Here is a 27,659-nt window from a genome sequence, read left to right on the forward strand (position 1 = left end):
CTGAGCAGGAAACTATAAAATACTAGTGTGCTTATAGAAAAACAACCAATGGTGTAAAAAAAAAAAATTGTCAGCCCAACTTAACCCCTGGGGAAAAAAATGTCTGTTTTTTGGTCTTCTCAGCATCCATCCCCTCACCTTAGGTTGAAAGCAACTGATTTTCCTTTGAGAAAGCAGCCCTCCACTGCCAGTCCATGTTTTCATGATTAGACTGAGCCTCCTACTGCTCCCCAACTAGGGTCCAGATCCATGAAATCAGGGATCGTACCTGATTCACTGCTGCAGGTTCACCGGCCTAATGGAATGGTCCCCACATGCAGTTGAGAATTCTATGCACTGAGCCAGGTGCCCAGCTGTGGGCTAAGAATCTTCGCATGAAAGCCCCAGGTTCACTCATGAGACATTTAGAGGGCTCTCGCCATTCAGAGGAAAGGAAAACATTGTGTTCACATAAAAGTACCATCTACTCACCAAGCAGCGGGTTGTGTCCACTCTTAAGCAGCACCCTTTCCCAAACTGTCTGCCCAAAAGCAGTGCCTTTTTCTTATTCAATCAAAGGCACAGTATAGGACAACCTTGTGGTAGTTATGTCTGTAATTTCTTATGCTAAATGGTACCTGACACAACACTTAGTCCAACACTTTTTCTTTTAACCCTCACCTGAGGACAGGCTTATTGATTTTAGAGAGAGGGGAAGGGAGGGAGAGAGAGAGGGAGAAAAACACTGATGTGAGAAAAAAAAATCAATGAGTTGCCTCTTATACCTGCCCCAACCAGGGACTGAACCCAAAACCTGGCTATGTGCCCTGACTTTCCCACAACCTTCCAGTTTACAGGACGACACTTCAACCAACTGAGCCCTATGGGCCAGAGTTTAGTCCAACACTTTTAATAACAGATGAAGAATCTGAAATTCAAGGGAATTAAATAGCACACCCAATACTGTCCAACTAACTAGGAGCTGAGCTGGGATCAGAAATACATTTGTTGAACTTCAGTTCAACAAATACAAGGGGAGGCAACCCCAAAAAGCCCAGAATTTATTTGTAAAAAATCGTGTATTTATTCTGACATGCCTAAACTTCAATCACCTTCAAAGTACTCTCCATTTGATGCAATATAGTTATCAAGACGTTTTTCCACTGCTCAGAACAGTTTTTGAAGTTGTTGATTTTGATGCCTTTTAATGCTTCTGCTGTTTTTGTTTCACCTCTTCCACTTTGGCAAAACATTTCCCTTTGAGGACTTTTTTCATCCGGGGAAACAAACAAACAAAGGTCACTTGGGGTGAGATCGGGTGAACAGGGAGGGTGGGGCACGGGGGTCATACCATTATTGGTCAAAACTGCTGAACACTCTGCGCAGTGTGGGCAGGTGCGCTCATAAATCACCCCTTGTGAAATGGACAAGCACATTGAAAGAATCTTCACAAAAAATTCAGTGAAGCTGAAGGCATCCTCTCATAACAATACCTGTTGGTACACTGATATAGATGGCTTCTTACAATAGCCACCTCATGGAGGAGGCCTGTACTACAAGGGACCTACCCTCCAGAAGATAAATCTGGCTTTTTTGGGGGGGGGGTTCCCTCCTCATATTTATTAAACAACAAGAGTCCATAAAATCCACGCCAAACCCTCTGTCTTTTTTCCAAACAGAGTGAGTTTTCCTCTATTTACAAGATTAAAATCAGAGCACAGTATTGAAATTTTTTAAAAGTCACTTGAAATCCAGAATCAGTTTCAGCATCATAAGGTCTAATATGCTCTGACATCTGACAAAACTGAATGCAGAGATAGGTTTTAAACACTAGGGAGAATAAATTCATCTTCGTACTTGATGAAAACAGAATAAGACAATTAAAAGGCCACTACGTGACCTCTCAATCAAGTGCAGTTCAATTTCAGGGAATTCTCCTTCTACAGGAAAGGGGCCAATTCTCCTGAGTTGTCACATTCCAATAGCTGCTACCTCTTAATGCATTTAGCACATACATTAACCACATACCTTTACCACTGAGGTGATGTTACAATGGATGAGGCTCTGTAATAAATAATCATAACCACAAATCAGCCAGATCATTTCAGAAATTCTCTTGAGATGTCGTCAGTGCTTCAAAACCATAAAGCGGGCAAAGCATGTGTCTGAGCTGTTTCCTCATTGGCCTAGCTGGCATATTAGGCTCCTGATTGATGTTCAGCCAGTATGCACTAGAACTAGGGAAGATCTGACATCCATACTGTGTGCTTCTGTGAAGTGTGATCTTGAATAGAAGTTAACTAAAAGTATCCTCTAAAATTTAAAGAGGAATATGGACATAGTTTTTCAAAGGGAGATTGTTAATTTCTAGGTGCAGGGAGAAAGGTTAGCATATGTGGGTCTAGAAGACAACAACATAGAGAACAGAAAGGCAAATGATTGTAGAATACATGGCAGAGATTATGGGCTACAGAGGCCAGATAATGAAACTACTAGAATCACCCAAGACAGAGAGGGAAAGAGAGACAGACACAGAAACTAGCACAAATACAGACATAGAGAAAGAGAAGCAAGAATGTAATCTGCTTAATGGGGAGACACATATTTATGCCAGAAACAAGGACCATGGGGTTAGAGGTATGGCAAAGAAGGGTTTGGCAAGGATGTGGAATGACGTCCAAACAATCTGGCATTCCCATGCAATAGACTAAGGGTTTACATAGGAACATAGGAATACCTGAAGAATCACAGAATGGAAACATGACAACCTGCTCAGAACTGGTATAACCTCATGACTTTGAAGGTCAGGGCCTGGGGAAGACTTAACAAATAATACCTTCAAGGACTGCTAAATATATCACAAATTTACTCATGACCAACAAGGATAGCCATGGTTCTGAGCCAAGCTTGCTGAACTTAAAATACCCCCAACCACAGAGTCTGTATCGTTGACATCTCTCACACTGAAAATTAAACAAATTGTATGTCTGAAAAGACATAAAAAAGGAAAAAGACAAACAAACAAAGAGCTGGCCTTCTCCCATTTGCATACACAACTGTAAATTTTTCAGGCAGTTCTACCCCTTATAAAGCAGAACACAGAGCCCCCAAAAGACTGGGACAGTAGGCAGGTTAGTTTTGATGTGCAGAGAAGGGGTAAGATGACCATATTCTAGAGAGGGCCATGAACAGCGGTGCTCTTGACTGTGTGTCAAGTACTAAGATGAAAAGAAAGGGAAACCCACAGATATCCAGCTAGAATTCAGAAACCCTTCCCAGTCCCTGGAGGTGGTCCAGCTGGGAGGCCCAGTACCTGGTGGGAGGACATCATTCCCAGAAAGCACAGACATACCTGGATTTCACCTGGTGTATGAAGGAAATTTGTCGGGAGAAGGCTTGGAAGCATTCCAACATTGTTGACTGACAGGGAGAGGCAAAGCAAAAAGATGTCAGGTGAGCCGGTGGCAAATGTTTATTGAAAGTCTTAAAAATAATCACATTCAACCCAGAAATTCTTTTCTTGGAAAATTTTTTTTAAAGAAATATGTACAAAAAGATTCCTATACAAGGTTGTTCATTGCAACATGATTTGATAACAGTGAGGAAATTTGAGGGAAATACTGTGGTCTGACAACGGCAGCACATGGAGTGCGTTGTGGTATAGCCGTATGCTGGGAAGCAGCGCAGTCTTTCCCAGCTACGACCGCTTAGAGTTGTCATGTGTGAAAGACGTAGGAACTCTTATGTGATGTATAGCTTCTTAAAATGTTACAAAACAGTAAATTTAATCCCAGTTTTGAAAATATGTGTAAATATGTAAAATGCATATAAATATGTGAAACTATGCATTTGGAAGGATATGCACCAAAATGCTAATTCAGGCTGTCAGGATTTTAAGAAATTCATAATTCTTTTATGTGCTTCTCTACTCTTTCCAGTTTTTCTGCAATGATGTTTTACATTTTTATTAGTAAAAAGAATCTGTAATTATTTTTTTGATATTTTATTTATTTATTTACAGAGAGGGGAAGGTAGGGAGAAAAAGAGGGAGAAAAATATCAAAGTGAGAGAGAAACATTGATTGGTTGCCTCTCACACCCCAACCAGGCCACTAGACCTGCAACCCAGACTTGTGCACTGACCAGGAATTAAAACAACATCCTTTTGTTTTGGGGGATGATGCTCAACCAACTGAACCACACAGGGCATATTTTTTAAATTCAGCAGGAAGTTCAGAAATCATATCTTCCTTCTATGCATAATGCAAACACTGTACTGTGTATATAGTTACAAAATAGCTTGGTTATAAATCAGAACAGAAAAAATATTCTTGTTTCCTGTATAAGGTAGTCAAATCTCAAATAACCACATTTACTTGCCATTTCATGGATCGATTACAGCAATGTTTGCTCCTTTAAGCCAATGTTTCTGAGAACCCCTCTTCCTGTCAAGTGTCAATATCAGTTCAGTGAAAGAAAATTCATTTTAATATTAGGAAATATGGTTGGGAAGGTTGAAATGCGTAAATCTGTTACGTTCTAAAGCTAATATAGAAATCTACTAATTCAGTAATGCCTCTTGAAGAATTGGGATTTAATATTTGTTTAATGCTACACCTTAAAATACAGTTATGAGTTAAGTTTAAGCCATCATGGAATACTCAAGTGTCACTAGATAATTATTTCATTGATGCATTACAACAAGCTTTGAATTTTGCAATCAACTTACCTAAAATTCCAATTTCTAAGCCTTTAAGTTTTTCTTTAATATATTCATAGATGTCATCCTTGGTAAAATCTGCTTGTATAATTCTCACACTTCTCCCTGTAGTCCACTCTGCATTAGAAACAATAGTTATCCTTTAATGAACAGGATAGGATTTTGCTTGTGGAGCTCCCCTGGTGCTCCCACACAACCTGAGCAGACACTGAAGAGCACAAAGCTGCCTCCCCACTGGAAAAAAGAAATAGCCCCTGATAAATGCTGGGGTGTGCTAAAAGATTTGTGAATGGTGGTTTCTGTATGAGTCTAAGAGTCACTATAGTAACAAGTATATGCATTACAACAGATTTAATGCAGTGCTTCTCAGCAGGAGCATCACTGCCAACTTGTTAGAAACACAAAATCTCAGGCTCCGCCCCGAACCAGAAAAACCTGGGAGTGGGCCCAGTGACCAGTTTGCACATGAACTCCAGGTGACTCTGTTGCATGCTCAACTTCAAGACCCCTGGACTAAGAACTGTAAGGGCCAAGAGTGATGCTGCCCGTGCCCTGCCAGGGCCCCTCCTCATAGACACAGCAATCCTCTGCATTTGTCCAACACTATAGAATTCATAAAGCATGAATTCTACACAATTCTTCAGAATAGAATTGTGTAGACAATATCTTATTTTAATCCTCCCTACAGCCGTGTAAAGTAAATATCACCCCCGCTTTCCAGAGGAGAAAGCTAGGCTCAGAGACGCTGTCTACCTTGCCCAAGGGCACACACACTCTGCTCCCGCCCTGCCAAGGCTCCTTCCATTCTTCCACATGGACTTGGCGTGTGCAAGAGCGTTCGGGCAGATCTGAAAGCAGCAGACAGATTTCACCAGTTGCTGCCTGCTCAGCATTGTATTCAGACTCAGTGTTTCCGTGGCAAGTGATCTTGAGGCATAATTTGGGGGTGGGGGATGCTTTCAGACTAAAGACAGTACTTGCTTTTCAAGATAACAATAAAAAGCAAGTTTCAACATTGTGAGAGGAACACTAAAGAATGTCCTAATCCTGGTCAAAGTTACTTCTGATATCCAGTCATAAAACAAAAGCAGAATTCATTGGACTAACGGCACAGAGCCTTTACGGTGTGATTGCTCAGCCTGGGCCTCCCACATCTGTCTCCTAACCCTAATCTCTCCTGGGAACACAAAGCTGTCTCCCAGACAGCCTGCAATGGTCTTTGCAAGTCTTTTTATAATTAAAGATTTATTCCTTTGAGTTAATGAGTTTATTAATTTCTAAATTAATCATTAATCATTAAAATGCAAATACCCAAAAAGGACATTATGATCATTATTCACTAAGAACACTTCAGGGAGGATCATAATAATAAAACTTTGTAATATGAATGCTGCCTCCTAGGACTGTACAGTCTACAATCTTTACAACCATACAGAGCAGCCCTGGATCAAATCTTTTTTTAAAACCTTACAACGACCACTAATCATCACCCCTCACCCTCCTGCAAGGAGCAGAGCATAGACACAGGGAAGTGAAGTCTCAAACACAGATCTGTTTTTGAAGGGAATGGCAGATGTAGCCAGGAAGCTGGGGCCTCTGGATGAGGAGTCCGATTCTAGAGATGAAGACACCAGATCTAGACATGGAGAGAGTAGACCTATGTGTGCATGAGTCCGATCCTGCTTCATCGAGCCCAAAGACTCACTGGTGAACTGAAGCCTCTGCTAAGCAGCCTTAGCTTAACTTTGCAAACTGAGCTCCTGCATCCCAGGCTCAGGGAACAGATGAAGGGATGCTGAGGGTGCATCAACAGGCAGAGTGGAACAGATCTGACCAGTGGGCTCCACAGACATCCCCCTTATTCCTTGGAGTCACTCACCAATCTCCATGGCAATAGCCTGTAGTTTTTCCAGTGTCCTGCTGATCAGCACAACGTTGAGTCCTTGTCTTGCTAGCTAGGGGTGGGAAAACCAAAAAAGACAAAGCCTATCAGCAGACAGGAAGGCTGGATATAAAGGTGAACTGGGACATCACCCACTGGTCGCAAGAGGATGTGCCTACTTCTCCTGGGTCTAAATGTGCAGAATGTGACAAACGTTATGAGCAAAACAGCCACAACTGGGTCAGGCTAAATGTGACATAACCATAATAATTCATGTGTGTGTATTTATGACATACCAAGAACTATTCTACGTTTCCTTTTGTGCAGATTCCCGCAATCTGAATGCCCTCTCATCTGAACCTCCTGGGATGGGATGTATGCTGGAAATCAGAATTTGGAGGACATTATAAGTTATGTATCAGGCTCCAGGGCATCACCCCTTAATAAAAAACCATAATTCTGCATCAACTTTTGAGCTGCTTCTTATTCACATGGATGTTCTTCTTATGGTTCATTTTACACAGGCATGGTCATGGACTGGAGCCTTTTCTCCCTGTTCTCTGGTTCCCATCAGAACAGAATATGGAGTAGGGAAGCAAAGGGTAAGTGGATGTTTCCATGAGATCAGTAAGGAGTTCTCTTTGGAATATATACTGCCTAGACTCATGGGAGCTGAGTGACACAGTGCAGAAGTGGTACGCATTAACATGGCACAGGGGACATGGGAACTCCATGTGCTGGGCCTCACACCTAAAAATATTACACAGGAGAAAAATTACGCTTTTCCTAAAGACAAAACGAAAAACCAATGTTCATATAAACAGAGACTGATGACATTTGAGTCCCTCTTAATACTCTTTCTCTATGGCTTTAATTAAATGATTTATACTGCTTTAATTGTGGTAAATTACACACGACAGAAAATTTTCAATGTTAAGGAATATATGGAATGTTCCCTGAATTTGCATGTTACCTTGCACAGGGTCTATGCTAACCTCTCTGTATCATTCCAGTTTTAGTATATATCATATGCTGCCAAAGCAAGCACCATGCCAGTATTTTAATAAAGGATTATATATTTTAGAAAACACATAAGATGTTAAATGAAAGACTATAATATAGGCTCTACAATAACCAGTAAATAGATCTTCAAGCCAGTGGTCTCAGAATCACCCAGGAAGATGTCTAAAAACACCAATTCCTACCAAACCATCCAAATAAAAATCTCTGGGGTTTGAAGCATTAGCATTTACATATTCTCTAATTTAATTTATTAACTTATTCTATTAAATACACAAATCCATTCACATTGTGAAAGGTGTCCCTGTTGCCACCAGCCCATCTCCTCACTCACCGCAGGCTCTCGCTGTCTCAGGTTGGTGCTCCTACTTCCTAACTTCATCTCGGCCTCTACACACATATACATATTGTATAAATACATGCAGAAACAAATATTCATTTTGTGAGTTTTCTTTCTTTTCACACGTTATAAATAGTGTTGTAAGTATTGTCTTTTTAACTTAATATTGTATCTTATCCCAAATATGGTATCTATTTCTATATCAGTCCATGTTGAGCCCCTCGATTCTTTTTTACTGCTTCAAGGTGTTTGTAGTTCACTTTCAGAGAGCATTTAAGTTGTTGTCAAGTTCTCTCATTACCAATACTGCAACAATAAAAAACCTTATATAGTTCTTTGTATATACAAATGAATTAATTCCTAGGGTAGATAGACAAGAGGCAGAATCGTTGAGTCAAAGAGTACATGTTTTTTAAATTTTAACACTATTACCCAAATACCCTCCCTTAAAGCTGTATCATTAAAAATACAATTATAGGTATTTCTTCACTCTCTGGCCAATAATTTATATTAATAAACTTTTCAACTTCTTCCAACGTCATGGTCAATAAATTATATCCCGTTAGTGTTTTAATGTGCATTTCTCCAATTAACAGTGGGACTGAGCACCTTATCGTATATTTATGTGTGAAATATCAGTGTATATTCCTTTTGTCCATTCCTCTACTGGATTATTTGTCATTTTCTTATAAATTTGGAGGAGTTCTTTTATGTTCTGTGTATTAACTTTTTGCTTACTATATACGTAGTAAGTGTTTTCTCCTTTATGGTGTCTTGGCATACATGATATATTAATTTTAATGTCACCAAGTTTGTGAATATTTTTCTTAGGGTTTTAAAACATTTTTCTTTATGATTTTCCCTAATTCCAAGAATATAAATTGATTCTCCTATAATCTTCTGTAGTTTGTTTCATTGTTATTGTTTATTTTTGCAAATAGTGTGAGGTTAGAATCATCCAGAGTTATTTTTTCCAAAATGGGTGGTTAATTGTCTCAACAATATTTTTCTATTTGTCCATTCTTTCCTGATTTGAAATGCTAACTTAGACATATGCAAAATTTTCAGTGGTACATGGGTCTGTTTCTGGTCTATGTGTTCTGTTTCATTGACCTATTTGTTAATTTATATACCACTGTCATTTACAATTTAATCATAATTTTATAATCGGCTTTGGTATATGCTGTCTGATAGAGGAAGTCTCTACCATTTATTATTCTCTTTCAAAGCATATTGTTTTATCTTCTTAGTGTGATTTTCCAGATAAAATTATATATTCTTTAAAAAGTATTATATTGAAATTAGAGATATTTAGGAGGGAAGTTACATCTTGGCAGTAATCAGTGTCTCAGCCATAAATATTCATATTTATTCAGATTTCATAATTCTTCTAAATACTTTTAAGAGTTTCTTCATGTAAATCTTGAACATTTCTTATTAATTTGCATTAGTTAGGATAACGTGAGCTGCTGTAGAAAATAACTCCAAATTTCAGTGGCTTAACACAGTGAAGTTTGTTTGTTTGTTTGTTTTTGTCTTATATAACAGACTCTATTGCAAATAGTCATTCAAGGTCCACAGGTAAGAAAGGCTTTACCACGCAACACTAGATTTAAGATTGCCCTGGCCATTGACAGCCAGCCAGCGCAAAGATTCCAAGAGGGTGGAGAAGATGTCCTGCCTTAGCCACCTTGACCAAGAAGTGACACGCATTGTTTCTGATTGATTTCATTAGCAAAATTAGTTACCTGGCCCCATCTAGATGTAAGGGACTCTGGTAAATTTTCTGGCTGAGCAACCACTTATCAGCTGCAACTCTACACCAATGGAAGAAAGAGTGGGGACCCAGGGGCACGTGTAGTTGTTCTTAACCCCAATAATCTTAAATTTACATATTGGCTTGGTGAATTAACTTATTAAAGAAAGAAGAAAAAAGTCTAGAATTAAATACCTAGATTCAATTCCTGTTTTCCCCATTTGCACCTGTGTGCACAACTTGGTCTTTTGGTTTCCTCATTTGCAAAACAAGAACATCAGTAGACCTACTTTATAGACTTGTTCTGAGATTAAATTATGAAATGCATTTAAAAGTTTAAGGCATTGAACCTGTCATATTGAAAATCTCAAATAGTATTAGTTATTTTTTTCTTTATATTTTGACTGATTTTAGAGAGATGAAGGGGGGAAGACAGAGAGAGAAAGAGAGAGAGAGAGATCAATTCGTTATTTCATGTATTTATGCGTTCATTGGTACCTTGACCAGAGATCAAATCCACAACCTTGGCATATTGGGACGACACTCTAACCAACTGAGCTACCCAGCCAGGGCCTTTTTTCTATATATTTTAATTTGTTATTACTTGTAATTAGAAACTCTGCCCAGCCACCTAGGTAAAAAAAAATTTATGCATTGTAATAGCTTGTTCTTCAATGTTTGGCTTTTTATCATGGACGACAATATTCTCTACAAAGTATAATTTGTCCCTTCCTTTACAATATTTGCATACTTTGTCCTCATTATCTTCACTAACACCTCCTGAACAATGTTAAGCAAACATATTGTCTGTTTCTTACTATACTGAGAACACTTTAGTGTTTCTCAATATGAAGCATGATGTTTCCAGTATTTCTCGAAGATAACGTTTATCAATTCCAGAATATTTTAAAAAATGAATTCCATTTTCTAAATTACTTCTTTTTTTAAACTTCAGTTTGCTAATATTTAACTTGGATTCTAATACTCCTATACTATCTTTGTCCCATTTTGGTACAAGTCATGTTAATTTGTCTATACAATTCATGAAACATGTGGGATAAACAACTTGTCCTAGGATTTTCCTAATTTTAAAACTGAAATTCCCACATCCCAGGAACTGCCTCAGATCCAAGCAAATCAAAATGTTTAGTCATCCTAGAAATTTTTTACCTACGACTCCTTGAAAATTTAGTAATGTTTACTTATAGAAATGTTTGGGTGTTTTATTTAAGTATAGCCTTTCCCATTTCTTCTTTGAGTATTGATCTCTTGATGTTTTTCTACTTCCTCTTGAGTCAACTTTGATCATTTCTATTTCCATAGGAAGAAAATCATTTCTTTCATTTAAACTTTCAATTTAAAAATTTAAATACTATTTTTTCCTTTCTTTTTCTTCCTCCTCTTTTTTTTTTAGTATTCTCACACAAGGACATTTTTCATTGCTTATAGAGAGAGAGGAAGGGAAAGAGAGAGAGAAACATCAATGTGACAGAGAAACATCTGTCGGTTGCCTCCTACATTCGCCCTGACTGGGGATCAAACCTGCAGCCTTTTGATTTATGGGACAATGTTCCAACCAAAGAACCACATCAGCCAGGGCTCCTCTTCTTCTTTACTTTTTTTTTTAATCTTGTCTGTAGCTAGGTTCCTACTGTTGTTATTTCTCTTTCTTTTTTTCCCCCTAGCCTAAGTTTTTTTAAAGATTTGTTTTCTTTTTTGGTCTTTTTCAAGAATCAGTTTGGTTGATCAGTTCAGTTTAAACTCATCAGTTTTGTTTATTCCTATGTTTCTTATGTCATCAATTTTTGCTTTTCCCTTTATTAATTTAATCCTTCTATCTCTTTTTGATTTATTTAATTGTTCCTCTTCTACAATTTCTTGAAAGCCAAGACTACTTACAGTCTTTCTTATTTTCTATTTAATGCATTTAAAGCCAAAACTTTTCATCTGCACAGCACTCTGATTCACAGGGGTGTCCGTTTTTATTTTTTCTTTAGTCTTAAAGCTACATCGAAGAATTATTTTTCTTTTTTATTTTAAGATTTTATTTATATATTTTTAGAGAGACAAGAAAGGAAGGAGAAAGAGAGGGAGAGAAACATCAATGTGTGGTTGTCTCTCATGTGCCTCCTACTGGGGACCTGGCCTGCCACCTAAGCATGTGCCCTGCCTGGGAATTGAACCAGCGACTCTTTGGTTCACAGGCCAACATTCAGTCCAATGAGCCACACCAGCCAATTTTTCAATATAGATGAGGATGTGGCTATCATTTTCTAAGATTATTTTTAATTTTAGTACATAGTATTCAGTGAATGTAAAGATACATTTTTTGCTATTTGTAATTTATTGCAATTTTCTTTGTAGCCTAATAAGCAGATTTTATGATTGTTCCATATATGTTCTTAAAGAATGTGTATTTGACCTTTTTGTCCACTCAGTTTTATATACTGTTGTCTCTTCAACTAAACTTGGGTTTACCTCAATACACTATAATGGCTTACCAAATATTAGTTTAACCAGTATGAGAAGATATCTAAATTTCTTATACCCTTAATTGTTTTTGATTCATGTAATAAGATGCTAAATTAGAATTCTCAACAAAAGTGCTAAGACTCAAAAGGTAATCAGATCACAAAGCAATTTCAACGAGAAAACCAAGAAAAAAAAGTCAAAGTAATGTGATTCTTGAGCACTTCCCTGGTGGACCCCTCACTCATATAAAATACATGACAGAGTGGCAATTAGGAAGGATTTGTCAAGAGGATTGCTTTGGTTCTTCCTGCTTTCTAACTGTGACTCCCATCCCCAACGGCCACAGGAGGGAGGAGCATTACCTTCCTCTCGCCTGAGCCAACAGAGAACAGTAGCATCCCATCTTATTGCATGTTTTACATACATTGTACTTTCTTGTTCTTATCCCCTCCTCTCCCATTTTTTTTGCCTGAGTTCGTTAAGATAGCATAGGCACTGCCAAGTTAACACTAAAATCTCAGCAGTTTAACATAACAAGGCTTATTTCTTATTCATTATGCTTGAACTGTAGACCCACCTTTAGTGAAAGCCCCCTCCCAATCTCATGAGCAGAGGTCGCGTCTTATTGGTGCTCTGATATTGGAGGATTCTGCTGCCACCACACAGACTTGTCTGAGTGTTTTTCTTTGACTGCATGTGGGAGAGAACTGGTAGGGGATTGCATTCTATCCACAACAATTATCTCAAAAGCAAAGAGACCTCCACAGAAGCGCACCTGGAGGAAGAGTGCGAGGCAGATGCAGGATGAGGGCTCGTTAACCAGGGCCAAAGGGAGAGGCACTCACCGTGGTGGAGAACTGAGAAAATTACTCCATAAGTGGTGTTAGTCACCAGGACGAGAGACCTAGATGCCCTCTTATGAGGGAGGGTACCAAACACAAAAGACCTTCAGGACCTCCTTTCCTTCTCCTCTCTGCCCACCCTCTCTGAGTCTCCTGCTCCTCCATCCCTGGCAGGTGCAGACTCCTCAGTTAGCAGCCAGGGAAACGAGAAATGCTAGGGCAGGAAAGAGGGGAACTGGACCACAGCACCGTGCACTGTCCCATTGGCAAAATGGTAACTGCTTTATGTTTTTTATTAATATCATCCTAGAATGTTTTCTAAAAAGCCTGCTTGACTTCATCTCACAACTTGGGGAAGGTTACGCCACTGTTAGAGAATTTTTGTTTAACAATCCTCAACTGACAAATGTGCAGAGAGCTCACAGCCAACAAGGTTAGAAAGAGAAGAGTCTGGGGGACTTCATAGCCTGGCAGAGAAGCTAACCCAAAAATGATGTGATTATTATCCCATAGAAAGTTAGCCCATCTGGTATCTAACTTGGCAACAGTACTTCACATTCCTTTCCTGTCTGACTACTTAAGTCCTTATTTCTCAAATGCTCTCAATCAGCTCTTTTGTCTTCTGGCTGTACCCTTCCTTACTAAGTTAAGTAAAAGTTTAACAAGTTTTAACACGTATCTTTGTGCTTCTAAAGTACCGAAGATAAAATATATTAGTGATTCTTTGAGTTATTTGGCTAAATGAACACAATAGTTATACTATAACCATAATATCTCCAAGATTTCACAAATTAATGTACTACCAAGCCCTAATAAAGACAAAGAATATCACAGAGGAGTTAAATTAAAATCAGGCTTTAGGATAGTTTCAAGAAACACACCTAGAACATAAGTTCACAAAAAGGTTGAAACTAAAATGAGAAAAAATATTATACACACAAGGTGAATACCAACCAAAAGACAAAAGGCACAGCTGTATTAGTATCAGTCAAGACAAGCATTAAAGAAAATAAGTATTACTGGAAATAAAGATCAGTAAAAGATTCAATTCATTAGAGAAATATAGCAATTCTAATCCTGGATTACCTAATAAAATATCTTCACATAGAACTGCAAGGAGAGTAAAAAATACCTATCAGAATTGATAAAAAAAAATTTAATTTATTTTAAAAGTTTTCACTTTTAATGTCTTTGGAAATGTAAAGTTTAAAAAGAAATAGAGCAAAAAATGAAAAATTTAGTAGAAGAGTTAAAGGATAAAGTTGATGAAATGCTTTTGCAAATAGGAAAGTGAAGAGGCAAAGAAATAGAAATTATGAGGATAAAAAGACAAACAGAAGATGAATTCAGGATCTGAATAATAGGAGTTCCAGAAATGATATTACCCGACATTTGAGTAATTGGAGTTCTACAAAAAAAGAGAGAAAATGGAGGGGATGAATGTACCCCACTAATAGCCCCTCAATATCTCTGCTCATTTACAAAACAAAGCTGTTGATCCTTCCCAGTGATTTTGTGATTTAGATGATAGCCTTAGAGAAACATGTTTCCTGCTAAAGTTTTTTAAACATAGTAAAGGAATGTTACCAAAAAAGTCAATATTGAAAACTTAGGTGAAATAGATATATATCTAGAAAAATGTAAGTCCAAGACTTATTCAAAAAATATTAAAAACTCAAATAGCCCTATGACCACTAAAATATAATAACAATAATGAAGTGATGATGGTAGTAATATAAATAAGTAGTTTAAAATACAGATGGCTTTACAGATAAACTCTATTAAACATTTAAAAAAAAACAATAATTCCAAAAGAACAAAAAGAAGTAAAATTTCCCCACTCAATTTATGAGGCTAATACAACCTCAAGACTGAAATTTGAGAAACTGGTTGCAACAACATTATCTAGTAATGTTGACTCTGCCTAATTTATGAGCCAGTAGTTCTACTCCCAGGCATGTCCTTGACTCCCACAGAGTCCAGGAGACACAGGGCAAGGTGTTCAGATCAGAAAAGAGAAACTACAGAAATGTATATCAACAGAGGAAAAGATAAATTGGGATATGTTTACATAATGGAACACTACACAATTCTGAAAATGAATGAACTGTGTTCCACACATATTGGCATGGATGAATTTCAAAAGCATAATATTGATCGATAAGCAGACCGCAGAAGATATTAATATATGAATCAATTTAACATGAAATTCAAAGCAAGCAATGCAACCAACATATTGTTTGGGGATACATGCATACATAATAGAATTTTTAAGTAAGGCAATTATTAACACAATGCTATAATAGTCCTTACATCTGTAGGGTGAGGGAGGAGAAACACAAAACATGACATGCAACTGCAGGGCATACTGCAAGGACTCAGCTGATGTTCTATTTCTTAAACTGGGTGATAAGGGACACAGTATTCATGTTATTTTTTTAACTACAGCTATGGATTATATACACTCTTTTTTGATGCATTTTCCTCTCTCTCTTCCTCTCACACCTCTCTCTGTCTCACACACACACGTAGTCATGGCAGACTACAACGAACTTAAGATAGTCAAAGCCTAGATCAGAAACTATAGGGTTGAAGCCAAGCCACACAGGAACAAAGCAATGAATCCAGGGGAATATAAAAATAATCAAAAGCTACTGTTTCCATTTAAGGCAAGATGAAAGAGAATAAGCTGAGAGTGCAGCTAGAGTAATTTAAACTCGAGTAATGGAGACATTAGGAAGAAGAATTTCCCTGCTGAAACAGCATAAAGTACCACCCTATATTGCTGAGTAAGTGTGTGATGACAGTCAAGAACCGGGCACGGTGGTTATCTTTCTTGGGTTGGTCTGAAGCAGAGCTAGGCCACTGAATGAATCCAAGGGCCAGCTCTGTGCCATTCCCTGTAACTTCCCCAAGAACTGTCTTGAGAAGAATTCCAACTCCCCTGTCTGTCACATAGGAGTTGGGAGCAGTGCCTGCATCCATGCTATCCCAGAAGGTGGGCATGGCACTAGAGCTGCCCAGATGCGGAGGAATAAAGCCAGACAATCTTTAGTTGAGTATTTTCCTTCTAGCATTCTCTGGGCATTTAGTAGCCAAGAATACAGGTTTACTTACATACATCAGAGTGATAAAAAGTAAAATGTATAATATTTTTAAATATATTAAATTCACTCTGGCTCAGTGGGTTGAGCACTGGTCTGAGAACCAAAGAGTTGCTGGTTGAATTCCCAGTCAGGGCACATGCCTGTGTTGAGGGTCCTGTCCCTGGTTGGGTCAAGTACAAGAGGCAACCAATTGATGTTTCTCTCTTCCATCCATGTTTCTCTCCCTCTCCCTCCCTCCCTTTCCCTCTCTTTAAAATCTGTAAGCATGTCCTTTTATTTTAGTTAATAAAAAAAATTAACTAAACACTGGAAGTAGCAGGGTCCTGAGCGAAACAGTACACTCAAATTGAGTACCTTGGGGAGAGTTAAATAAAAGGACAATTTACAAAGTGCTTGTAGGGCGTAGAGAAACCACGATACCCTGAGGCTAATAACAATAGGCCTGTTGTCACTTGTGGGCCTGAAAGGTTTGAGGAATGGGCAGTGAGCAGAACTAGAGTAAGAGAGCTGTGTGAAGACAGCTGCCCCGCAAAGCTGAGATCTTCAGCAGAGGTCACAGCTAACCTTTCGTGACCAACGGAGAGGGAGCAGAAAAAACCCTGACCTCACTCCCCTCACCTGTTGCCAGTGTCCACCAGTGGCCAAACCCAGCTGAAACCAGAGCCTACCCAAGTTTGTTGGTGCAAGTCAGCCTTGTGGGGAAAAGAGCAGGGTAAAGGACAGAGAGTGGGCCTGGGGGAGCAGGTAGAGAAATACAGTAAACACCACCTCTGGATGTTAACTTCAGCTATTAACCAAGTGCTGCAGAAATGGGGACTAAAACTCATTAACCTTAAACATAAATTTACCATACAGTCCAGTGATTCCCCTGCTGAGTAATCTACCCAAGAGAAATGGAAACATATGTCCACATAAAAACTCACATATGAATCTTCATAGTGACGTTATTATATTGTCAGAAAATGGAAACAATCCAAACATTCATCAACTGGTAAATGCATAAACCAGTTGTGGTATATCTAGAAAATGCAATATTATTCTGCAACAAAAATAAAGGAACCACTAACACATGCAACAACATGGATGAACCTGAAAAACATTATGCTAAATGAAAGAGCCAGTCACAGAAGACTATATACTGTGTCGTGGCATTTGTATAAAGCGTCCAGAAAGGATTAGTGGCAGCCTAGGGCTAGGGATGGGAATGAGAAATCAACTGTGACCCAGCATGAAAGAGCTTATTATGATTGTATTAGAGTGATGGAAATGTTCTAAAACTGAATAGTGATGATGGTGAACAACTTAGTTAATTTACTAAAAATCATGGAGTTGTACACTTAAGACAAGTAAATTTTTTCTTTGTAAATTATATCTCAAGGAACTGTTTAAAACATAAAAATTAATTGACCCACATGCATATCATATCATCTATGCTGAAGTTTTAAATAAATTACATTCACTCTAACAGATGATCTTCAGCCATAAATTCCCTGACCTGGAATATGTACAATAAGGTTTCACATTATTAAAATAATCAACCAATATCCAGACATTAAAAAATAAATAAATAGAGCCCTAACTGGTGTGGCGTAGTGGATTGAGTGCCGGCCAGCAAATCAAAGGGTCACTGGTTCGATTCCTGGTTAGAGCACATGCCTGGGTTGCTGGCCAGGTCCCCAGCAGGGGGCACACAAAAGGCAACCACACACTGACGTTCCTCTCCCTCTCTTTCTCCCTCCCTTCCCCTCTCTCTGAAAATAAATAAATAAAATCTTTTTTAAAAAAGATAATTAGAGGTGATTCTCTGCATCTGCTGTTCCTTTTCAATAGTCGATTTCCTAGTGTACTTAAACATGACATACAAAAAAGTTTACTCAAAAACCTAAGTTGGAACACAGCTATGATTTAAATAAAAAATAAACCACAGAAAAATCTGTCAAGACTTCATGTCCATTTTGATGGATCCTAGATAAAGCTCCATTCTGGCCGGACTGAGCAAAAAGTGGGAAGGCAGGAGGCAGATTCCCTAAAAGAAATGCATCTTCAGCTGTGCCTGTCTCACTCTTCCCTCTGAAAAACCACCACCGCGGAAAAACTAACCAAAAAGAGCTATATCCATAACTAAGGTCAGCTATGGATTCTGAGTGATAAGACGTGCCAGTGGAGGTTCATTGGTTGTGACGGATGTCCCACTCTGCCCGGGGATGCCGATACTGGGGCAGTTGCGTATCTGTGGGGGGAAGGGGTATACGGAAAATCTCTGTACCCTCAACTCCTTTTTATGGTCAACCTAAAACTGCTCTGAAAAGTAAAGCTTATTAACAAACTTAAAAATAAGTAGAAAATTAAAAGATTAAAAAATAAAAACCGATGATGGTCTCATTTCCAGGAGGACCCTGACAATGGTATCCTGGAGTCTTCTCTCCCTTCTCTGCATGGAAAATCTCCACCCCCTGAAAGGTTTGAGGAATGGGCAGTGAGCGGAACGAGAGTAAGAGAGCTGTGTGAAGGCGGCTGCCCCGCAAAGCTGCGATCCTTGGCAGAGGGTCACACCCCCACCCCCACCTCCAGCCCTCGCCTTTGAGTCCTGGGATCCATCCTAGGATGGCCGAAAAAGAGAGAACCTTTGTCTCAGTTCACTTCATTGGCCTCCTGAAAGGGAGATTGTCCATAAAATGGGAAACAATTTGCATTTTCAGCACAAAGGATGCTCCCTGCCTGGTGGGCTTTCCGTCCTCTCAAGAGCCATGTGAAGTGGTCTGGGCCAGAAGAGGGTACAGAGAGCACTCGATTGTCTGGGCCAGCAATGTTCCCTTTGTCCACTTGAGCAGAGCTCAATCTCATTTCCAGAATGTCAGGCTGTCAGGCTCCATATGCAGGTTTTGCTGTCCCCCTTTTCTCTGGAGTTAAGCCACAGAAGCACTTTCTTTCTTTCCCAGAATTCACTGCAGGGCACTGGCCTGAAGAATGGCTGCTGCCCTGATGAATGGGCCTTTTTCCTTCTACTGCATGTTAGGGCCTCAGTCAAGGAAGGTGCTTATCACTGCTAATCTATGACACATGGTGGGACTTGCAGGGAAGACAGAGCTTCCTCTCTATAACGGTGAATAAAAGCAGCGGCCTGAATTCAAGTGCTAAAGGAGGAGAAATGGTGTGAGAGACACTGTGGGGTACGGCCTCAGAGTCACAGAAGGCAGGCCCTCTCCCGTCCTTTCTCCCAGGCTCATCCTTCTCCATAATTTTTCCCACTTGCTTCCAGTAATGCTTGAAATTCCTTTAGCAGGAGATGAAGCCTCTTTTGCCACTTCATATATAACTACAGATTAAGTTAAAATGTAATGTAGAATAGTCTTCCAGAAGGATGGAAGAGAAGTACTTTTCCCCATTCCTACCATTAATGAATCTACAAAGTGCAACCTGGACATAATACTGAAAAGAAACATAAGAAGACTCCAAAGGATGAAGAAAAGATCAGCTAGAGGGCTTGCGGATCCCCAACTTCAGAACACCAGCCAGTGCAGGCATAAGGCCCAACAGAAGCCTGCTCTCTCTAACCAAAGGATCAGCAAGGCAGAGAACTTTAGACAAAAACTGCTTTATTCCAAGTAAACAACTCAAAAAAAAATTGTATGGTCCTACAGCCACCCCTGCCTGTAAACACTAAGTGAGGAGCCAAAGCTGCTGCAACAATGGCCCCAGCCCCCAGCGAGGCAGGTCTCAAGGAAGGCCACACAGGGAGCCGGGGCTTCCATCCCACCCATCCCACCATGTCTAAAGGAACCTGAATTTCTACTACCACCTGGCAATGCCAAGGCACCTCTTCCCCTTCTTCTCTTCTCCTGGGATGGTGACAGGAAAGGCATAGAGGACACTCAGAACTTACCCTGTCACCCCATGGCCAGGAGGCCATCTTCCCCAGGCGCCGGTGGAGGCCTCGTGGGGAGCAGCACGGAGGCACTCTCGCCTTTCCATCCAGAGTGACCTAATGGGGGCCAGCACCCTCACCCCACCCAACAGTAACTAGGAGGCAGCACACTCCCACGAAGGCCAGGTGGGAACCTGGGCTTCTATCTCACGTCGTAGGAACAAGTCAGCCCCCACGTCCCTGCTGAAGCAATGTTGGTATAGACCTAAAAAGGAGATTTAAATAAGATCCAGAGTCTCTAACATAAAACCAAAAATGTCTGAAATTCAATTAAAAAATCACTCTTCACACCAAGAACCAGGAAGATCTCAATTTGAGTGAAATAAAAACCATCAACAGATGCCAACATTAAGATGACACAGATGTTAGAATTATAGGAGTAGGATTTTAAAGAAGCCATCACAAAAATGCTTTAATGAGCAACGATGAACACAATTAAAAAAATTAAAAATAGAAAGCTTTAGCAAAGTAATAGAAAGTATAAGAAAAAGAACAAAATGGAAATTTTAGAACAAAAAAAAATGCAATAACCAAAATTAAAAACTCGATGGGTGGGCTCAACAGCAGAATGGAGGCGACTAAGGAAAGAATTAGTGACCTTAAATATAAAACAATAGAAATTCCCCAATCTAAACAACAAAGAAAAATACAGTGAAAAAGAACAGCCTCTTGAATGCTCATTGGAGTGTAAGAAAGATCTAACATCCGTGTCATTGGAGTCCCAGAAGGAGGAGGGCTGAGCAGAAAAAGTATTTGAAGAAAGGAATGAAAAATTTGTGAAAAAGACATAAACTTACAGATTCAAGAGGCTGTGTGAAACTCAAACAAGATAAACTGAAAGAAAGGCACAGCAAGAAACATCATAGCTAAACTTTTGAAAACTAAAGACAAAGAAAAAAAATCTTGAAAACTGAGGGAGAAAAACAACACCTTACTTAAAGGGGGAAAGCAATTTGAATGACATCAGGCTCATCAGAAACTATGAGGCCAGAAGCAAGTGGCACAACACTTTTCAAGTGCTGAAAGAAAGGACCATCAACCATAAATTATCCAGCAAAATTATCCTTCAGGAATGAAGGGGAAGTCAAGACATTATCTGCTGAAGGAAAACAAAGAGAATTGGTCACCAGCAGGCTTACCTTAAAAGAATAGCAAAAGGAGTTCTCCAAATAGAAAATAACAAAAGAAAGATTCTTGGAACATCAGGGAGGAAGAAAGAACAATGGAAAGAATAAAAAATATGGATAAGTACAAAGGAACATATGGGAAAGGAAACACACTCTAAATATCCAATAATAATAGTGGCTAAACTTGGAACTTGAAGAGCTTACTCTGTGCAAAGCGTGTTGTCTTCGTCGTGCCATTTAACCTGTGCAATAGCCCAGGCAGGACTGTCATCGCTTCCAGTTTATCGACGTGCAAATTCTGCAGCAAACATCAAAGTCAGGGTTTGAACACAAAGATGTCTAGTCAGTTCCCAAACGTGGGCTCAACCATTCCAGTCCGCAGTATCCCAGGCCGTGCACTGCTTTCCTTGGGGTGGTACTTACCGTGGAGACAAGAACAGGCTCTCCGGAAGGGAGCAAAGCCTGCATCAAGGAAAGATACAGAGCCCAGAAAATTGTCCAACAGCCTTAAAAAAGAAGAAAAAGATTATACAAGAGGAGCAAGGCAAGAATTACTCTAGAACAGAAACAGAATTTAGAACTTGAAAGATCTTGGGAGATATCTTTTGTGCTGGTGAAGACTGGAAGCCCAGAAAGGACATGCAACTTGTCCAAAATCTCCCGTTAGTACCAGAGTGAGGACTGGAACCCACAGCTCCTGACCCCTAGGCCATTGCTTTTGGAAACAGTAAAGAAACGAGTGACTAAGGAGACTTTCCAGATGGGTCTCCTAAGAGAAGAATGAGAAATATCTGAGTCAAGACATCAAGGGGGCCACAAGTAAGTTGTCAGCATGAATTTAAGGAAAATCATTAAGGACCTAAATTTCTCAGCATTCCAGAGAACTGAGAGGTAAGGCCACAGATCTTTTGGATGAGGGATTAGGCCTTTTCCAGGAATCTGGTCTAAAGTAGAAAATAGTTACATAAAAGATGATACAGTTTCAATGTAAATAGCTAGGAGAGCTTTCCTTCTCATTTGTGGGTATGGAAGGCACAAGACTTTGGAAAGCAGTTGCTGGGTGATCTCCCCAACCTCAACACTCAGATATGACCACTCACCTGCTGAGCACTCAGAAAGGCCATCAGAAAGGTGTTATACACGAATTAGGATAAGAGCAAAGAATTAAAGCAGAAGGTCAGGACCAAAGAAATTATCAGAGAATGAAGGATGAGGGGGCAGACCTGAAAGACCAGCCCTAGGGGCTTCTTTAACTGGCATGGTTTAGGTTTTTTAAAGTCCCAAAGGTTTCCGCCGAGTGCCTCGCACAGCACTGTACATTGCACACCCGGTGGTTTAGCGTCTGTAGCGGTGAAGGCTTTGGGGGACTAGGAAGCGCGCGGGTACTGCGCTGGCGCTCAGCGCTGTTTTCATCACCGAAGTGCGTTTCATGTATTTCAGGTGTTACTGATTTTTAACAGCCATCCTCATAATTTCTAAGATTCCTTCTATTTCTTCTTTTGTATTTTACAAAGTTCTAGAGGTCAGTGTAAAATGACACTAGGAAGAAATAAAGTATGTAGGAATTCCAGGAAACAATTCATTAATTCCAGGAACGATTGTAATAATAAGAAAAACAGCATATAAAACTACATATGCTATAAGTGTATTTTTAAAGGTACTCATCAATTATCTGTCTATCTATCTATTTATCTATCGATCTGCAGAGAAACAAGAAGCCTGGAAATACAGAAGACGCTAATGCGGTGCCAGGAACTCCCAGCCCTATCAGATCCTTTCTTTACATGACACCTGGTAATGTCTGTTAATCTTCTTGAAAGTATAGTCATAGGTAATATGTCCTGCCTACACAAATAATTTTTTAAGTCAATATATGCCCTAACTATAATGTAAAGGATAAATAAAAGTAATTTATAATTTTTTTAAAAAATTGTGTTTAAGTATACAAATGCTTGTATACAATTACACTAAAAAATAACAATACCCCTTAAAATTTTAAAACAACTCCTAAGCAGAGATACTGCCACCTTTTGAATATCATTGCATTTTTTAAAAGGTATCCAGGGAGTGAAATTATGACTTTCACCTTTCTTTGTTTTACAGGAAATGTTTTCCTCCATAAATGAATGTCTAGTCTTTAAAATCAGACACTAGTGCTTGGGGAGGGCACCACATGACCATGATGTGTTCAGTACAAGAGTCAGAGAAAGTCTCCAAGAACCCAACTTACCTCAAATGAATAAGCTTTCCCAATGCCATCCCCTGCTCCAGTGATCACTGCAAAAAGCAGAAGTGGTTTTAGAGCACGGAGGTAACCTTTAAGTCCTCTTTCTCACTGGCTATGTTTTCTTGCAGGCCTGCTCTCTGGGACAATGCTGCAAAGCAGAGCTCTTCTGCTCCCGAGCCCACCCTGCCCAGCTCGGGAAGTTTCCAGCCCTCGACTTCCCTCACTGAACGTTCAAAACGACATGGTTTTTCCTCTGCTGAGGGGTTGGTGAAGCTGGAGAAAACACATTCCAAAATGAAATAAAGAACCTCAGCCAGGGGATATTTCGTTCAGACCCATAAGCCTCAATTCATCAAGGGCAAGCAATGCACCCTGTTCTCTCTCTCCCTGCATATCCAACTGTACTGTAAGGACATTTCAAGGTTCCTCCTAAAAGTGGAGTCCTCCCCCTTCCCATCTCCAGCCCCCCAGGTCAATGGCAATCAAAGGCCAGGGAAGGTAGGGAACTTAACAAAGAGGAAAATACAGAAACGCAAAAGGAGGATGAAATAATGAAGGTACCTGAAGAATCTGTACTCAATGACCCTATTGTTTCGTATACAACAATCAGATTGGCCTTCTGAAAAGTTATGCTTTCTAAAACTGTGAACAAAAGTTACATGTACATTTAGCTTATCTGAGGCTGAGAGCAGACCAAGTTGTATGAGCTTCCAGGAGCACACAGGCAGAAGCACCCTGATTTCAGTAATTGCTAGTGATTATCTGCTTAATTAGGTACATTTAAGTGAATACATGCATCTTACCTGTTTACTGTAGCAGAAGTGTTTACTATGCTGTGGGGTCAATGGACATGGCCCTTCCCCCTCCCATGGCTGAGGGCTGGTCAGATAGCCACTGGCCAGAGGAATGTGTATTGTTTTGGGAGTGGATTGTAACACCCTCTTTAGCTCCTTTTGGGAGCAGCTTCTTGTCATGGGACAGCTTCTTGAGGCCTTTTACACACTGAAGTCGTGTAATTTAGGGTCCTCTTAGGACATAGGCCTCCTCTGTCTGGGACCCCTTATAACGAGCCTCAGCCTGGACAAGGGGCGGTCTCCCTCGCACCAACCCGGCAGGAGGGATGTACTCCCTTGTAATGTGAATAATAAATGACATGGCCATACCAGCCAGTCCTCTGGGTGGCTTTTTCCTAACATCACAAACACTTAAGCATCTCCCAGTTTGAGTGTGGAGCTCCTGTGCTACCTATGCTCAGGGTTGTCTTCCACCTCACCTTTCCCACTGTAACAGGGATATTCAAAATCACCCAATACAAGGCCTGTACCATACATAGTTAAGATAAAAACAGCAATCAATGTCTGGTATATATTGAGCACTTCCTTTCTGCTACACACAGTTTCAAGTGTTATAGATGCATCATCTCACTTAATATTTAAAATAAGACTCTAATGTAAGGACCATCATTATTGTTAATTTATAGATCAGAAGCCAAGAGAGGAAATTCTTAACTCTATCAAAGTCACAATGCTAAAAATTTTGATGATGGGATTTGAAGCCAAATTGTCTGATTTTGGAGCTACAAGTCTCTTAAGATATACCTATAACATAATTAGCAAATCAACCACAGAGCTCTGGGAAGTTTAAAATTTTAGGCTCTAATGATTGGATTTTATTCTCTCCTATCCCCTCACTTAAAATATATTATCTCCCCAATATCTGCCTATGCTCAAAGACATTTTACTCCTGTTAATAATAACGTTATTCATACTGACTCAAAAGACTGATTACAATTATGTTGTCTGAGTCAACAAACACTCTAGTCTCTAGCCACATGTGAACCTTTTCTGGAATGTATGTTCTTAGAGGGGCTCTGCCCAGCACTGATGGGCAGCACTTGCCCAGAGTTCTAAGCCCCCTCAGGATGCAGGCATTCGTGTCTGTGTAGAGCAGACCACACGGATCCAGATCGCTCCAGGTCAAGTGCTTAGCAAGTACCCTGAACCCAGCACATGGCCCTGGGAATGGGCGAATATTCACACATGCACTGCAAATGGAACACGCAACAGTTAAAAACCTATTTCTCATTCTTAACAATTTTCATATGCTAAAATTTTTTATTTCCATTGCTAGAGTTGTAAGATGGCCAGCTTTAGCAAGTAAGGATGCAAAACGCCTGGTTAAATTTGATTTTTTCAAGTAAGCAATGAATAATTTTTTAGTATACTTATGTCCCAGGCAGTGTTTGGGTTATCATATACTAAAAAAATTACTCCTTGTTTATCTGAACTTCAAATTTAACTGAGTGTCCTGTATTTTATCTGGCAGCTCTATAGGGTTGTTTACAATTTCTCCTATTTAGTCTGGCATGATATTTCTAAAGCTGCTTGATTTCCTTTTAAGGCATTGGCTCTCTTGGTGCCCAACTTGGAAGTGTACTTTAGTACTTTATTTGAGGAGATGCGGAAACCAGCTTCATGCCCTTTACCTTAAACGCAATCATGGGCTAAAATTCCTTGTGTCAGTTCCAGGAGATAAGTCCCATTAGGAGGCAGCAACTACCCTACTTGGGACGCATACCAGACCGAGTCCATCTCACTATTTTATGAAAGTGTCTCCAAGGAGATCATTGCTGCCTAGATTTTGTAATACCCTCACTTTCAAAAAGGGCTTGGAGAAAAATTTTTTAATAAAGTGAATTAAAATTATTTGGATTTCAGAATTTTGAAACACTGCAACAAAACAGAGGAACTCCCAGCTTTGGAAAATGTGGAGAACAGGATGCAGTTTCTGCACCATTTATGACTTATATCATCAGAAACTCCACGAGGAAGAAAGCGCAGCTGGTGAGGATGAGCAGACAGGCACAGTCCTCCCCGTTCACCTCCTCAGACCCCACATCTTGTTTTCCAACAATTTGATCTTTACTCGTGCTTTCCAGAACCCCCCAAGTTAAAATCACCCAAAGGAATTACATCTTTGCCCTCAAAGGGAAAAGATGCAATGTGTCTTTTGAGACATAGATAATGATAAGCAAGAACAGCAGAAACCAACAGATGGAATGTTCTCTTTACCTGCCCACTGTCCCATTGACTTCAAAAAAGATCTTGGCACACCTTTCCAGAAGTGCAGGAAAACACATCTGGAGAATCTCACCCACTTTCCCAGGCAGACCAGGCACACCAGCAGCCCTACGAAGACGAAGAAGGTCTCCAGAGCCTCTGCCATGATGGCACCGCAGCTGATGCCTTCGCAGGCCTGGCCGGGGCCTCTGCAGGCCTCCCGGATGGGGCTTGGCTGCTGGGGAGGCAAGACAGTCACTGCCTGGAGTCACCCAGTTTGATCCACTATGTAGAGAGACCTTTAGATAAGAGTAACTTCTTTACACAATCCTCTGATTCACAGACTTTGAACTAATGTATTCTTTCTAATATCTTTATAATGCTGCTGGGCTTTTGTGACTGCTGAGGAGCTGGGAAAGGAGTAAAAGGAGGACATGAGGAAAGATAAAGCCTGAACAAAATTAGGTTCAAGGTCCTCTCCCTGACTTTTTTTTTTTTAATTCTCACCCTAAGATTGCTTTTAGAGAGAGAGGAAGGAGAAAGAGGGAGAAACATGATCAGTTTCCTTCTCATACACTCCCTGATTGAGAATTGAACTTGCAATCTGGGTATGTGCCCTGACCCTGAATCAGACCTGCGACCTTTCAGTCTGTGGGACAATGCTCCGATCAACTAAGCCCCACAGGCAAGGACTTTCCCTGGTTTGGAAGCTGAAAAGGATGCAGCATGCTGTAAGTCATTTATTCAGCAAGTATTGATTGACTGCCTCCCAAGTGGCACTGCTGTCCAAGGCACTGGAAATATGAGTACGCAGTAGCAAGCTAGACTGGGGGAGCTGAGCTTCCAGAAGGGGACACAAACGATATGCAAAGAGCTAACACAATGGCATATATCAGTGCCGTGAGAAAGTGCTACAGAATATCCTGTTAAAGTGACTAATGATCGAATACTCTAGCCAGGATGTCCAGCAAGGGATTCTGTAAAGATGTGGCACATTGAACTGAAATGTGAGTGAGAAGAAGGAGCCAAGAAAGATGAGTTTCCCCATCTAGGTTGAAGGGGCAACAAGAAGAGCTGCCCTGAAATGAGAACGATCCATGAATTTGAGAAATAAATAATACAGCCCAGTATGGGGACTGGTCTAGAGAGAACAGGGAAAGAAGAATAAGGTGAGATGCAGCTGTGAGAAACAGCCAGATCCTCT

At 40.0% G+C, this 27,659-nt stretch overlaps 1 protein-coding gene and 1 pseudogene across 1 annotated transcript in view; both read right to left on the minus strand.

Annotated features, from left to right (window-relative positions):
* HSD17B3 (hydroxysteroid 17-beta dehydrogenase 3) overlaps positions 1-26,621 on the minus strand; it is a 37,716-nt gene extending 11,095 nt beyond the window's left edge. Inside the window, exons 1-6 of the mRNA XM_054587964.1 lie at positions 26,468-26,621; positions 23,400-23,446; positions 6,578-6,653; positions 4,708-4,815; positions 3,332-3,399; positions 2,008-2,043 (exon numbers count right to left, since the gene is read on the minus strand). Of these exons, the coding sequence (XP_054443939.1) occupies positions 2,008-2,043; positions 3,332-3,399; positions 4,708-4,815; positions 6,578-6,653; positions 23,400-23,446; positions 26,468-26,621 (489 nt within the window). The remainder of the gene's footprint in view (positions 1-2,007; positions 2,044-3,331; positions 3,400-4,707; positions 4,816-6,577; positions 6,654-23,399; positions 23,447-26,467) is intronic.
* Positions 7,519-7,614, minus strand: LOC129082392 (uncharacterized; annotated as a pseudogene).
* Positions 26,622-27,659: the final 1,038 nt, after the last annotated feature.

Source organism: Pteronotus mesoamericanus, unplaced genomic scaffold (assembly GCF_021234165.1).
Source record: "Pteronotus mesoamericanus isolate MK-2021 breed Mesoamerican mustached bat unplaced genomic scaffold, CSHL_Meso_final scaffold_125, whole genome shotgun sequence".
NCBI lineage: Eukaryota > Metazoa > Chordata > Mammalia > Chiroptera > Mormoopidae > Pteronotus > Pteronotus mesoamericanus.